Source organism: Mustela nivalis, assembly GCF_964662115.1.
Source record: "Mustela nivalis genome assembly, chromosome: X".
Classification (NCBI taxonomy): domain Eukaryota; kingdom Metazoa; phylum Chordata; class Mammalia; order Carnivora; family Mustelidae; genus Mustela; species Mustela nivalis.
In genome coordinates this window covers 14,692,230-14,708,178 of record NC_139040.1, presented here as the reverse complement: position 1 = coordinate 14,708,178, position 15,949 = coordinate 14,692,230, and the positions used below count along the sequence as shown (strand labels likewise).

At 43.6% G+C, this 15,949-nt stretch overlaps 1 protein-coding gene across 10 annotated transcripts in view; it reads right to left on the bottom strand.

Moving 5' to 3' along the window:
• ARHGEF6 (Rac/Cdc42 guanine nucleotide exchange factor 6) overlaps nucleotides 1-15,949 on the bottom strand; it is a 128,631-nt gene that overhangs the window by 28,998 nt on the left and 83,684 nt on the right. For all 10 annotated transcript variants that reach the window (XM_082717606.1, XM_082717612.1, XM_082717609.1 and 7 more), the window contains 3 exons: nucleotides 11,148-11,242; nucleotides 8,140-8,235; nucleotides 6,582-6,704 (listed from right to left, as the gene is read on the bottom strand). In XM_082717606.1, coding sequence (XP_082573732.1) covers nucleotides 6,582-6,704; nucleotides 8,140-8,235; nucleotides 11,148-11,242 — 314 coding nt within the window. The remainder of the gene's footprint in view (nucleotides 1-6,581; nucleotides 6,705-8,139; nucleotides 8,236-11,147; nucleotides 11,243-15,949) is intronic.

Here is a 15,949-nt window from a genome sequence, read left to right as displayed (position 1 = left end):
AACAGAGATCCGGGGGCGCCTGGGTGGCTCAGTGGGTTGAGCCGCTGCCTTCAGCTCAGGTCATGATCTCAGAGTCCTGGGATCGAGTCCTGCATCGGGCTCTCTGCTCGGCGGAGAGCCTGCTTCCCTCTCTCTCTCTCTGCCTGCCTCTCCATCTACTTGTGATTTCTCTCTGTCAAATAAATAAATAAAATCTTTAAAAAAAAAAAACAGAGATCCGCTTTCTTGAAAGAGAAGCCACTGGAGCCAGTAACTAGTAGCAACACTCAAATGCTAATTTTGATGAATTTTAAGAGTCTAAGTGTGGACTAGCTAGACAGTTAAAAACTCCCAGTGACCCAGTCTTGGGATCTCAATACTTTTGTGGGTTTTGCATCCACAAGCCCACTCAAGTTCTCCTGGTGAAAATCGAGAAAAATCCCCTTGCGTACTTTTCTTATACTTAAAATTTGTTTAGGAGGGTAGATCTCAAGCTATTTATATTTTTTGCCACAATAAAAATAAAAGGGAAAATTCTTCTAAAGTGGAGGAGAGGGACACCTGGGTGGCTCAGTGGGTTATTGAGTCTGACTCTTGATCTCAGCTTGGGTCTTGATCTCAGGGTCATGAGTTGAAGCCCCACACTGGGCTTCATGCCCAGACTGCAGCCGACTTAAAAGAAAGAAAAAAGTGGAGGGAGAAATAATACTTCCTCAGGCAAACAAAAACTGAGGGAAATTTTCACTAGTAGACCACCTCTGCAAAAATTGTTAAAAGAAGTTCTTCAGAGAAAAGGAAACTTAGATCTACATAAAAAAGGAAGAGTGTCAGAGAATACTACATACAAGTGAAAGAAAACCTTTCTTTTTTCTGAGTCTTAATGGATCTAAGAGATAACTGTTCAAAGTAATAGACAATATATTGGGTTAGTTTACCTTATGGATAAATTAAATGAATGAGAAAAATGTTTTAAGAGGTAAGGGGGAATTGAGAATACTGTTCTAAGGTACCTAGGCTACCTATGGAATGAAAGTGTTAATGTAAAAGTGCTGTTAGATTAGTTATAAATGGTTATTATAAACTCTAGGGAACCCACTAAAGTTTTTCCAGAAGTATAATATGCTAAGAGAGAAGATAAAATGAAATCATATAAAATATTTAACTAAAACCAGAGAAGTCAGTGAAAGGGGCGTAGTAAAGAAACAAAGAACAAGTACAATGAAAACAAAAAACAGTTATAAACATGGTAAACATGAATGCAACTATATCAATAACCACTTTAAACATAAATGGTCTCGATATGCCAATTAAAAGACAGAGACCGTCAGAGTGGATTAAAAAACAAGACTCAACTGTAGATTGTATGTAAGATATTGATAGAATGAGTAAAAGGAAAAGGATACAAAAGATACATTTAAAAATAGCTGGATTAGCTATATTAATTTCAGAAAAACCTGACATCAGAATAAGGAAAATTATCAGGGATAAAGAGGGAGCATTATGTTCCAGGCTCTTGGATTGGAAGAGCAAATATTGTGAAAATGTCTATACTACCTAAATCAATCTACACTTTTAATGCAATCCCTATCAAAATCCCATCTTTTTTTTTTTTTTTTCAAAGAAATGGAACAAATAATCCTAAAATTTATATGGAACCAGAAAAGACCTGCCGGAATAGCCAAAGGAATGTTGAAAAAGAGAGCCAAAGTTGGTGTCATCACAATTCCAGACTTCAAGCTCTATTACAAAGCTATAATCATCAATACAGTATGGTACTGGCACAAAAACAGACACATAAATCAATGCAACAGAATAGAGAGCTCAGAAATGGACCCTTAACTCCACGGTCAACTAATCTTCAACAAATTTTCAACAAATTTTTAAGTTTTTTTTTTCACTTTTTTGAAGCAAGAGCATAACTCATGAGGGGCAAAGGATGTGTTTTATGGAAGTTTAATGCCTAAGGGGGATTTTGTTATAAAGCTAATTGTATTTTTAAAAGTTAATTTCTCTTAAGTCAGTCAGAGAAAGACAACTATCATATGATCTCCCTGATTTGAGGAAGTTGAGAGCCAATGTGAGGGGTTTGGGGGGTAGGAAAGGAATAAATGAAACACGATGGGATTGGGAGGGAGACAAACTATAAGAGACTCTAAACCTCACAAAACAAACTGAGGGTTGCCAGGGGGAGGGGCATAGGGAGAGGGTGGTGGGATTATGGACATTGGGGAGGGTATGTGCTATGGTGAGTGCTGTGAAATGTGTAAACCTGGCGATTCACAGACCTGTACCCCTGGGGCTAATAATACATTATATGTTAATAAAAAATAAAAAAATTTTTAAAAAGAGGGAGCAGGGGCACCTGGGTGGCTCAGAGGGTTGAAGCCTCTGCCTTCGGCTCAGGTCATGGTCCTGGGGTCCTGGGATTGAGCCCCACATCAGGCTCCCTGCTCAGTGGTGAGCCTGCTTCCCCCTCTCACTCTCTGCCTGCCTCTCTGCCTACTTGTGATCTCTGTCAAATAAATAAATAAAATCTTAAAAAAATAATTAAAAACGAGGGAGCATTACGTAAAGATAAAAGGGCCAATTCTCCGACAAAACAATCCTTAACATGAATACACCTAACAACGGAACATCAAAATACATGAGGCAAACATTAATAGAAGTGAAAGGAGAAGTAGATAAATCCACTATTGTGGTTAGAGACCTCAACATCCCCCTATCAGTAATCAACAGATCCAGCAGATGGAAAATTAGTAAAGATACAGCTGAACCAGACAGCACTGTCAATCTCGTAATCTAATTTACATTTACAGAATACTTCATCTAATTACAGCAAAATATATATTCTTCTCAAGCTCACATGGAACATTCACCAAGATAGACCCAATTCTGAGACATAAAACAATTTAACAAATTTGTAAGGCTAGAAATCAACAAAGGGTGCTGGGACATTAGACATACGCAAATGAATGAAGTTGGACCCCTACCTCATACCGTATGCAAAAATTAACTCAAAAATAGGTTAAAGAGCTAAATGTAAGTAAGAGATAACAGTATAAAATGTTTAAATAGGCACAAATCCTCATGACCTGGATTAGTAACAGTGTTTTAGCTATAACATCAAAAGCACAAGCAACAGCAGGAAAACAGATATATTGGATATCATCAAAATTAAACGTGAATTAAGACTTCTGTGCTTCAAAGGACACCATCAACAAAGTGAAAAGACAACTCACAAAGTGAGAGGAAGTTTTTGCAAATCATGTATAAGAGGAATGTAAAAAAGATTATATAAAGACGTGTTGTAACTCAACAATGAAAAGATGAAAATCCCAACTAGACAATGGGCAAGATTTAAACACATATTTTCAAAGAAGATTATTGTAAGAGCCAACAAGCACATGCAACTGTGTTCAACATCATTAGCCACTGGAAAGAAGGGGAGTGACTGTTACTGCCTATAAGGTTGCTTGGGGGAGATGAAAATGTTTTGAAACTGGATGGTGGTGATGGTTGCCCAACGTGGCCAATATTATACACTTTAAAATGGGTGACTTTATGGGCTGCCTGGGTGGCTGAGTCAGCTCTTATTTTGGCTGAGGTCATGATCTCAGGGTCCTGGGACTGAGTCCCAGGTGGGGCTCTACACTCAGCGGGGAGTCTGCTTTAGGATTTCTCTCCCTTTTCCTCTGCCCCCTCCCCAGCTCGTGCGTGCGCCCATGTGCTCTCACCCTCTCTTTAACGGAGATAAATAAATCTTTAAAAATGGTGAATTTATGGTATGTAGATAATTTCTCAACAATAAAACAAATAATCCAATTTTAAAATAGGGGAAGGAGCCAAACAGACGTTTCCCCCAATGAAGATGTACAAATGGCCAATAAGTCCATGAAAAACATTTACCATCACTATTCATTAGGGAATTGCAAATCAAATCACAGTGAGAGATCACTTTACACCCATAAGGATGGCTATAATCAAACGGACTCATAATAACAAATGGTGGGGGAAATGGGGCCCTCGTACACTGATGGCAGGAACACCACCTGGTGCAGCCATTTTGGAAAACAGTCTTGACAGTCGCTCTGAAGGCAAAAACGGAAGAGTTATCCTATGACCTTGCCATGTCACTCCTAGGAATCTACCCAAGTGAAATGAAAACATATGTCCACACAGAGCAGCGGATTATTTACAGTCTGTATGTCTGCAAACTAGTGAATGGAAGAACGATATGCAGTATTTAAATAATGGAATCTTCTGTGGTGATTTTTTTTTTTAAGTGAGGTACTAGGAGCGCCTGGGTGGCTCAGTTGGTTAAGGATCTGCCTTTCCCTCAGGTCATGATCCCACAATGCTGGGATCGAGCCCCACATCGGGCTCCCTGCTCCGTGTGGCTTCTTCCTCTGCACGCCCGCCACACACGTGTGTTCACCCGTGTGCTCTCTCTCTCTCTCTCACTCTCTCATATAAATAAAAATTTTTGAAAAATAAAAAACAAAGTACTAGTAAGTGCTACAGCATGGATGCAGCTTGGAAACATGACAGGTAAAGAGAGCCAAACACAAAAGGCCCTAATGCTGTGTGACTCCCCTTAAATGAAATGTCCAGAAGGAGCAAAGCCAGAGCGATGTAAAAGTCTTCCGTGGCTGCCTTGGCCTGGCAATGGAGGGTGCTTGCTAATGAGCATGGGCTTGTTTGGGGAGTGAGGAAAATGCTCTCCAACTGACTGTGGTGATGCACGCATAGCTCTGAATATTCTCAAAATAATTCAACTGTGCACCTCAAATAGGTGAATCGTGCGGTATGCGGAGTAGAATTCAATAAGGCTAGTAGATAAAAAAGGAAATGGTGAGTCTTTCTTTCGCCTTTTTGGTAATGTTTTCCTTCCTAAGCTGGGTGGTGTGTGTTCATGGGTGTTCATTTTATTAATTCTTTAAATTCGCATTTAAATTATGCTCTGCAGGTAAAACAGAGATCTTAATAAAAATACTGTTTTTAGAAGGCTGACAGACCCGGATGCTAATTGTGGCTCAACCACTTAAGAGCTATGAGCTCTCTGGCAGACTAGTGGACCTTCCAATGTCTTATCTGTAAAGCAGGGACAGTGGTCATAGTAATTCCCTCATAGGCTTTTAGGTCATGTGCCTGGAATGCTGTCAGCGCTATTATTAGCCAATAGTAGCTCTAAGGAGTTGAGCCACTTGCCTAAGTAACTCAGAACCATGGCCTCTCTTTCCTTAAACTCCAATTTCCGTATCTGCTATTCCACAAAAATTCATGACTTCGATCAGGGTAAAATGGACCTTCAAGCAGGACTCACTGAATTCTACCTTTAAAATGTCCTTACTTAATGGTTCTATAAAGTCAATAAAGCTCCTTTTTAAAAGATTTGTTTATTTATTTGAGGGAGACAGAAAGTACATGGGCAAAGGGGAGGGGGAGAGGGAGAAGCAGGCTCCCCGTTGAGCAGGGAGTCCGATGCGGGGCTCCATCCCAGGACCCTGGAATCATGACCTGAGCTGAAGGCAGATGCTCCAACAACTGAGCCACCCACGGGCCTAAGTCAATAAAGCTCTGAGTCTCGGCTCAGGTCATGATCCCAAGGTCCCAGGATCGAGTCCTGCATCGGGCTCTCTGCTCGGCAGGGAGGCTGCTTCTTCCTCTCTGCCTGCCTCTCTGCCTACTTGTGACTCTGTCTGTCAAATAAATAAATAAAATCTTTAAAAAAAAAAACCACCAAAATTATTTAAAAAAAAAACCCTGCATCTTGAAGCCTATCACCTGGGGTTCTGGCACAGATGAATGCATCAGTGAACGCGTCAGGGATGGGCAACCAGGCAGTAACGAAGGGTGGGAGAGATACGAACCTGTCTTGGGCCCCTGCAAGGACTCTTAAAGGAGATACCGTTTTGTTGTTCCCCATGAATCAGAAACCATTTCCATGCACAATTATCACAGCCCATTGCTTAAACTGCTTGCCAGACAGTCCACACTGCTAGTTTCCCTCCACCTTTCCAAGTTCCCGAGTATCTGCCTTTGAGCCACAGCACTGCTTGGAAACTTCCCCCACCAGCCACAGGGAAAGTGACGAAGAGATGAACCCAGGCACTCTAGCTATCTGCCAGCAACTCAGACAAACCATTCGCTGGGGCAGGGGAAGGCTAAAACACTGAATGTAAACAGAATTAGGCTTCAGGAAAGCCTTCCTTGATCCTTCCCTCGCCCCACACAAAGCTGCTACCATATTGCAAAGTCTCACAGCATCTTCTTAACTACCCTTTTGTAAAACCACATGTTTATGACTTTTAATTTCATGTCCGTATCTCTCTCAAGCTTCTGTGCTCCAGGAGGGGAGGGACTGCCTCTTCTTTATGGACTACTGTAGCCCCATCAGCTAGTACATGACCGTGCACATAGCAGATGCTTAGTAAACTCCCCATTGAGCAGATATGCAATCCGTGTAACGACGGATTAATTCCTGCAGTGGTGAAGGGGGATGATCAGAAGTTCCACTGGAGACCTTGGATTGCCAAACAAAGCGGTCCTAGGAAAGGATCGCACTGTGGAACCGCTTCTTTGGGGAAATGCTAACAACTTACCTGTGCTGTGTAAGCACACTGACAGCTGATGGATGATTTGCACAGTAAGCCAGGTACATAGATTTAAAATGAGGCATGAGGTTCAACAGACAACCTCCGACTCTGTGTTGGTTTTCTGGAAACCTGCAGGTAAAACAGATTGAAACCCAGAATGTAAAATAAGAAGCAGGGGATAAAGGAAGAGGTTTCCAGTCAAACCTGGCAACACGCAAACCTTTTGAATTCTTTTGCCAAAGTGAAGAGAGAAACTATAACACTTCTGCCATGGAATGCAAGTTCTTGACCGCTACTTTATTATTATTTTTTTTGATGGGGTACTGGACCACCACGCCAAACTCAAGCCACCAAACGTGATGCCCATACACAAAGGCCGGATACTTACTTGAAAGGACCAGATAGTGTTTTTTAAAGACATTTGTTCAAACTACAATATTCAAAATTTTAGCCAGGCACACACACACAAAATACTCTTGGCAATTTATATGAAGTTCAAGTACAGACAAAAGTAATCAAACCCCAAACTGACACACCACAAAGGAGTATTATGTAGTCTCGGTGGTTTGGGGGTTGCCAGGCAGGATGGCTTCATGACTTTAATCTTTTTGAGTTAAAAGCCACCTGTTTTCATTTGTAGGCAAATCAGAGACGTGCAAGAAAGAAAAATTACTCAGCATTCCACCATTCAGAGATAGCTATTAGGATAATTCTGGCATATTCCTTGGTCTTCCTTCTACATGTTTCTTGATGAAATGGAAAACAAAGATTACAAACCTAGCTTGTAATCGGTTCTTCTCACATAGTCACTTATCTTTCCACGTCAATAAGCTGGATCCCTAACAGCATTTAGGATGGTTCCTCAGGCCTTAACCATCTTTCTTCCTGGATGACCGCCTGTGTCCCAGAAAGCTCGAGAAACAGGCAGTCACCCACATTTCCCTGGAGATGATGAAAGTTGCCAACTTCTCTGAGATACAGTGCTTGGAAAACTCATCTTGCTACAGAACTATATGGCCTGATGATCACTGCAGTCCATTCTGCAGTATGGGGCTGAACACCTCAACCACCAAGCTGACCACCCGACATGTACTGTGGTTCTCATCAAGATATACTTCCCTTCCTCAACTTTTTGTGTATTTCAGGTGTTAACAAGCTACCAGGTGTGATTGAAAGAGAAAAAGCAGCTTATGCAACTGAATGAATCACCTGACTAACTTTCCCAAGTAATTAGCAATGTACAAAAGGAGATATCGAATCAAGGTCACAGGCATCATCCCCGGTGGATGGAGACCTGATTTGTCTCTCATACTGACCAGGAGCAGTAAATCGATAATGATTTTTAAATAAAGTCAGAAATGGTTTACTGCTTGTAGAGCCCTGATATACAACGAGGGGTTTGGCTCTCCCTGGTGCCCTTTCTCTGTACTGGGACAGTTTATCAACGCTGTAACAAGTGAGTAGATAAAAAGTATCCCTATCTAAGACAGCAGCCAGCAGGAAAAGAAAACACGCCAAAGAAATGGTGTGGCTAGCCAGCCTAAGGGCAATGGGCAATACTTACTTGGAACATTCTTCCAAGGCTTGACAGAGCGTCTGCTGAAACAAGCATATTTCCTCAAAGTTCCCCAATAAAGATGTAAACTCCACAGTACTCAGACTGAAAAAAAAAAAAAATACACAGTGTCAGTGGATAGAACTTCAGGAGGATTCCTGTTACCCATCATCGCTAGTCTGGTGAGCTGATAACCTGCTAAAAAATTGACCAATGGCACGAGGGAAGCAATCCCTACATTTTAACTTTTGCTTTTTAATTTACACCAGCTCTGTGGTTTTAAACAACATTTAAAAGTGTCTTTCCTAGGGGCGCCTGGGTGGCTCAGTGGGTTAAGCTGCTGCCTTCGGCTCCGGTTGTGATCTCGAGGTCCTGGGATCGAGCCCCACATCGGGCTCTCTGCTCAGCGAGGAGCCTGCTTCCTCCTCTCTCTGCCTGCCTCTCGGCCTACTTGTGATTTCTCTCTGACAAACAAATAAATAAAATCTTTAAAAAACAAAGTGTCTTTCCTTGATTTCCTTTTTCTACAATAAGAATAATGATCTAGAGCAAATAAGTGTTTATTAAAGACATTTAGGTGTTTTACAAGCGGCGAGTGGACAAGTAACAAGTGTGTAATATCTAAGTACCTCAACAGGCAAAATCCATCACAGCAGGGGATAAATGTAAACAATTTGGAGTATTCTCTTCTAGAGGAACCGGGAGAATAATTGAAAGGTATTATATAGGCTCATAGACGGCACAGGGGAAAACCACAAAATCCAGTTTCTCCCGATTTAAAATGCTCATAAATCAACAAAAGGAAATCTTTAACAGAAGAAGAAGAGGAGAAGAAAATAGTACTGATTTGTTTGTTTGTGGAAAGGAATGGAGTAAATAAAGGCCAGCTGATAAAACCATGGTTTTATGGGCGCCTGGGTGGCTCAGTGGGTTAAGCCGCTGCCTTCGGCTCGGGTCATGATTCCAGCGTCCTGGGATCGAGTCCCGCATCGGGCTCTCTGCTCAGCAGAGAGCCTGCTTCCCTCTCTCTCTCTCTGCCTGCCTCTCCATCTACTTGTGATTTCTCTCTGTCAAATAAATAAATAAAATCTTTAAAAAAACAAACAAACAAACAAAACCATGGTTTTATGGAGAGCCCCTGTACGATGAATTTCCTCCATTCTTCCCCTCCCAAATGGTAGGAGATAACAAACCGCCAACACCACTCACCCAGCACTCAACACCTCTGCAGGCATTTCCCAAATAACTCAGTTGAGCCTGACGACAAGGTCATGAGGTAGGTGCTGTTGTGTCCCATCTTACCCATAAGGAGACCTGGGCACAGAGGGGTTAAGCAAATCACCCAACATCACAAAGCCTGGGAAGGGTGAAGCCAGGATTTAAACCACAACATTCTAGCTCCAGAGTCCATGCTCTCACACACCTTTCCTGAAGATTTAAAAGGCCAGGGGTGGCCACGTCTTCTTGCTTCTTCATGTAATAATACAAGAGGAGTGTTTCCAAGAGAGTAATTTTTGCTGACAAAGCAAAGGAAGCCCCACACGAACATTTCCAGTAACCCCTCGAGCACCAGAAGCGCCCAGTTCCTCTGCATCGTGCCCTTCTGAACCACAAGCTGGGAAACCCCCCCAGCGTGGGGGACAAAAGCGAAAGTTTCAGCCGGCCGGCTTCCCTGACTTCCCTCTCTCATGGCCCCCAGAAGCTGACGGGCAGGCCGGCGTGAACCTGATCGGGGATGGGGCTTTCTCGGCCTGCCCAGGATCAGACGGTGAACAGTCTGGTTGGCTCCAGACAGCCTGGCGGAAAGTGACCCTGACCGCCTTCTGAATTTATGCGGCATCAGGGGAGTTCTGAGTCAGGCTCCTCGCCTCTTGCATTTGAAATCTTATCATCGCTCCTCGCTCCTCGCAGGGCCACCACCCCGGTTTCCTGTCTCTGCCTGTCACCTTCACAAAATGGAAGGCGCGTTTCAGTGGGAGGCAGGAGATGCAGCAGGTGGCGTCTGGGTCGAGTCTGGCCACGGACTGGCTGTGTGGCGGGCATGGCCGGCGGTAAACCTCTCTGGACTTCACTTTTCTCATTTGTTCAGTGGGGACTAGACCCAGTGATTCACTGAGGTTCCTTCCACTCAGCTCTAGAAGTATGATTCACAGGGTTCACTTTGCGTTTTACATAATAACAACAAAAGACACTTTGTTGTTGATCGCATTTCGACTCTTAGAAAACTTGGGAATACAAAATCCTTTCATACCGAAGTGAGATTCCCACAGCGCCATGGGAAATTGAGCAAGACCTTCTGCCTTAGCAACCACGATTTGGCAAAAAAGCAGGGGGAGGGATCGCAAAATCTGTTAAACGTATTTAAGCCTGAAGTCCAAGAGTTGAGGCAGCTGTTCAGCAAAAGTAAGCTCTTCCTGAGGGAAAACGGGAGGCTTTTGTCCTCTAGTATGTGTACCCGCAGCTCAATTTTCTATTCGCCTTCTAGATTATAATCCCTAGTTAAGTGTAATCAATTAAAATAAAAACGCAAACAAATGCCATTAGCCAATAGTTATTAAACAGGCCACGCCTACAAACACACACACCACGGTCCATATTTTGCTTGCATGAAAACAAAGTTTTCAACTCAAACCTCAGTCACTTCTAAGACCTGAATAAAGTTTGAGTATTTTATTTAAGACAAGACAAAACACGTGAACAGCTCTTAACATTCTCTTCGGCCTGGGGGAAACGCGAGTTCGAGTTCTAAGTGCCCCTGCAAACATTCACAAAATGCCAGACAGACAGACATGCAAACGTGCTCATTCCTTCCACGGCCAGAGAAGACAGAAAGCCAAGCTCTCCAGCAGCAACCTCCTGTGTAATTTCCGTTGCCTTGACCATGTTCTTGGCAACCTGTGATCTGTGGAAATTCTTCTAAAGGGCAAAATCAATTATTCAGTGACATGAGAGCAATGACTCCAGCTGCTGACGTTATCTGGCTTTATTTAGCAAGGGGCTGAAAATGCAAATCTTACTTGTTATTGGACTGCAGGGGTCTTAAGTAAGTGACAAGCAGAGACTGAAGTTCTTTAGCATAATCCTTTTCAGTGTCCAAAATGTTCTGTAACACCTGTAGAGAAACAAAGGTCAAGGTCAAGATCTTGTATTCATCAGGAGAACCAGAGGGAAGATAGAGCTTTAGATGTTTCAACCAAATTACTAGGCTAGCACCCCAGTAGGTAAAAGAAGCACAAAATCTGAATGCAAACTAACAACGAAATTCATTCCAGCAAATGAATAATTGCACGACTCCTGGTGATATTGCATAATTCCTATGAATATAGTTTCTCACAGTTACTCATAACCGGAAGGACCTGGCCATTTACACAGCACTGCTGGGAATGCTTTCATGGGCTTTAAATCATTTATCCTCAGGGAAAGGTCTCAGCTAACAAAGGATCATATTTTCCCATTTTACGGATGAGACATTGAGACCAGCTACCTTAAGACATACAGATTCGATATCAGGGTAATAACAGGTCCAATACCACAAAAGATTTTTGTTTAAGTTATGTTTCGATAAGAGCTTTAGGGGACAGAACCCGAGGCCACAGTGAATCATTACATAGAGTTAGAACCAGTCTTTTAGGAAAAGTAAAAAGTGCCAGTATGAACAATTCAAAGAGAAGAGGAAGCTGAAGTGGGAGGAATTTAATTTTGTTTAAGATTTTATTTATTTATTTGACAGAGATCACAAGTAGGCAGAGAGGCAGGCGGGGGGGACGGGGGAAGCAGGGTCCCCGCTGAGCAGAGAGCCCGATGCGGGGGCTCGATCCCAGGACCCTGAGATCATGACCCGAGCCAAAGGCAGAGGCTTTAACCCACTGAGCCACACAGGTGCCCCGCCCCAGTGGGAGAAATTTAATAGTGGAATAATGACTACTGATATTCTGAAAAATAACCAAATTAAATCCCTCTAGGCAAAACCACCAACGTACAGAACATAATGTCTCTTGCCCAACCAGTCTTGGGGGCCTGCCCCATTCCCCAAACTCTTCTGGAAGTAGCTACAACCTACATTTCAAGCTCCTAGAGCTCGCCAAGCTAACATTTCGGTGTATTTTCTCTCCATGCCCAATGGCACGCGGCCTGTGGGGAGTTTCCACTCTGTTTGCAGAGGGGGGCGTTAAATAGGGAACCACAGGACAGTGCGAAGCATTCTCGGCTGCGAGGAGTCCCTCAGGCAACCAGAGTTCCAAAAAGAGACTCACAGGACAATGCATGATGGTCCGCTTTTGGAAAGGTGGAGTGGACAAAGCGAGCGGAGGCCTCGGTCACTGTGGGCTTTGGGGGGAACCACCAGACTTGGGGAGGGGTCGTCCAGGCTCTGCTACTGATGGACAGGTGGCCACAGTTTTAAGGCTTCACTCGCCTCACCCCAGATTGTGACATTTCACCTACCTCAGGGACCATTGTGAAGAGGGACTGAGATACTGGACAGGTAGGTGTTGAGTGAGTGGGAAACAGGCCCACCAGTGGAAGGGGCTAAAAAAGGTTTCTCCAGGGCAGCGCTGACACTTCCGACCAGACAACTCTTGGCTGTGAGGGCCGCCCTGTGCATTATGGGATATTGAGTAGTGTCCGTGGCCCACTACATGCCCGCTGCACCCCCCCCCCAGCCATAGGGCAACCGAACACGCGTCCAGACACTGCCGAACGCCACCTGAAGGACGGTAGCACCCCAGCTGAGAATCCCTGGTTTAGGGGCCACAGGCCACAGCGTGGCTTCAAAAGCAAAGGCTTAAGTCATATCCCCTCCTCCCCAGCCACTCATGTCTCCTTTCAGTTCCTCTATTCCTCAGAAACTACTCTCAAAAGGTGAAAATATCAATAAATCCTGGGACCTGCAGGCACTAATGCTCTCTGAAACTAATCCAGTGACAGAACAGAAATGATCCCCACCCCCACAGAAAGCTGAAGCACCACAAAGGAAATGGGTCACTGTCTTGAGATGAACAAAAAAGAAAACACAACATGAAAAACTCATGGGGGACGCCTGGGTGGCTCAGTTGTTAAGCGTCTGCCTTCAGCTCAGGTCATAATCCCAGGGTCCTGGGATCGAGTCCCGCATCCGGCTCCCTGCTCAACAGGGAAGCCTGCTTCTCCCTCTCCCATTTCCCCTGCTTCTGTGCACTCTCTCTTTCTCTCTGACAAATAAATAAAGTCTTTAAAATTTTTTTAAATTAAAAAAATTTAAAAACTGGGATGCTGTTAAAGCAGACGAACATACAGCTGTAAATGTCCATATCAAAAAAGAAGAAAGAGGACTTCCGGTCTCTGGTCCAGCCTTTAAGCAGCGTGGCGGTCATTACTCCATCCTAACAGTAAGTCGATAGCTGAACTAACTGGAAAAAAACACCTGCCTGACTTTCCTTATATCTGTCAGGGAATTGAGGCCACGGGGCGGGGGCGGGGGGTGCTACCCCCACGAGTGGAGAGACAGTCAGGCAGATACAGAAAATCAAACCTTGCTGGAGCAGAAACCCACGAGCAGAGGCCTCCATGGAGATCAGGTGCAGGGCAGGAAAACCTGAGCTGTAACTGGATTACTGGGGGCACAGTGTGGACGAGTCTGAGAGTTCAAACTCCCAGGGGGCCCAGTCACAGGGCAGCACACCCACCTTTTGTGGTACCTCTGGCAGCTCTCCCAGGCTGTCACAAAGAAGAGAGGAGGGAAATTTCTCTCCTGCTTCAGAAGCAGGAAAGGAAAGGAAGCCATTTTGAAATACACCAGGGCATTCTGTCCATCCTAACAAGGTCTGCCCTCAAGAGAGAAATTATTTTACCAGAGCCTAACCTATCAGGTTTTTACCAGGGCCTAACCTAGCTAGGGGAAGGGAAATACCCTACCTCAGCTCCCTCGAGCCTTCCTATCCCGCGTGAAGGAGGAAAACAACCTGAGAAGCAATGGTGAAGTTCACAAGCGAGAGACATAAACTCACCAAAAGACGGAGACCTAATCGTTGGGCTTCAGAATCCCTCCCCTGCCCCCACACCTCACCACCGTATTACTAAAGGCCTCCTTACTGCAGCTCCTTTTACTTAGTATGTCATGTATGGCCTCCAACAAAAAGTTGGCATACTAAAAGGCAAAAAACACAGTCTGAAGAGACAGAGAAAACACTGGAACCACAGTCAAGTATGGCATGAATACTGGAATTATCAGACCAGGATTTTAATAGGACTGTGAGTGATATGCTAAGAGCTCTGATGAAAGTAGACAACATACAAGAACGGATGGGTATTGTAAGCAGAAAGACAGAAATACTTAGAATGAAAATGAAATGGTAGTAATCTAAAACACTGTAACAGAAATGAACTTGTGGGTATATCGATAGAAGATTTTGAAACTAAAAAGCAAGCATAAAGAAAAGAGTTTACAGAATACCTACGAACTGTGGGATAACACATGTTTAAAGAGAATATCAGAAGGAGAAGAAGGTTGGAGCGCCTGGGTGGCTCAGTGGGTTAAGCCTCTGCCTTCTGCTCAGGTCATGATCCCAGGGTCCTAGGATTGAGCCCCACATTGGGCTCTCTGCTTGGCAGGGAGTCTGCTTCCCCCCCTCTCTCTCTGCCTGCCTCTCTGCCTGCTTGTGATCTCTGTCTGTCAAATAAATAAATAAAATCTTTTTTAAAAAACCACAATGTATTCAATTATATATATATTTATATATATATATAATTAAGATAAGTATGTATATATATATGCTTATAAAAAAGCACATATAGGGACGCCTGGGTGGCTCAGTTGGTTGGGAGACTGCTTTCGCTCAGGTCATGATCCTAGAGTCCCAGGATCAAGTCCAGCATCGGGCTCCCTGCTGGGCGGAGACTCTGCTTCTCCCTCTGACCTTCCCCACCTCGTGCTCTGTCTCTCTCATTCTCTCTCTCAAATAAATAAATCTTAAAAAGCATATAGATAGATAGATATGCTCATAGATAGGCATATATATAATGCTCATGTATAAATGAAATGAATGACAGCAAGGATATGAGGGATGGGAGGGAGGAATTACGAGTCCTCTGTTATTATAAGGTACTCATGCTACCTGTAAAGCAGTAGAGTGCTCCTTTTGCACTAGTTCTAAATATACATTGCAAACTCTAGGTCAACTTCTCAAAGTAAAAAGAAAATTATAGAAAGATACAAAACTACCAAAACTGACTCACAAAAGAAACAGAAAGTCTCAACAATATAACAAGACATTGAATAAGCATTCAAAACAATTCCCCTAAGTTAAAGCCCAGGATGAGAAGACCTTACTGGTTGATTCTACAAGTTGAAGGAATTTATATCAGTCCTTAACAAACTCTTTTTTTTTTAATTTATTTGAGAGAGAGACAGTGAGAAAGAGCATGAGTGAGGAGAAAGTCAGAGGGAGAAGCAGACTCCCCATGGAGCTGGGCGCCCAATGCGGGACTCGATCCTGGGATTCCGAGATCATGACCTGAGCCGAAGGCAGTTGTCCAACCAACTGAGCCACCCAGGCGTCCCCTTCACAAACTCTTAAAATCCTGGAAAAGAACAGAGTAGAGGGTACACCTCCCAATTCCAAAATGTATCACAAAGCTACAGTAACCAGACAGTTTAGTACAGGTATAGGATAGATGTATCAGTAGAGGAGAATTCAGAGTCTAGAAATGAACCCACCGTCAACTGATTTTTGACAAGTGTACCAAGACATTTCAATAGGGAAAGAACTATCTTTTCAACAAATGGCGAGGACGACTGGGTGTACTCCAACTCTATAACATACACAAAAATTAATTCAACATG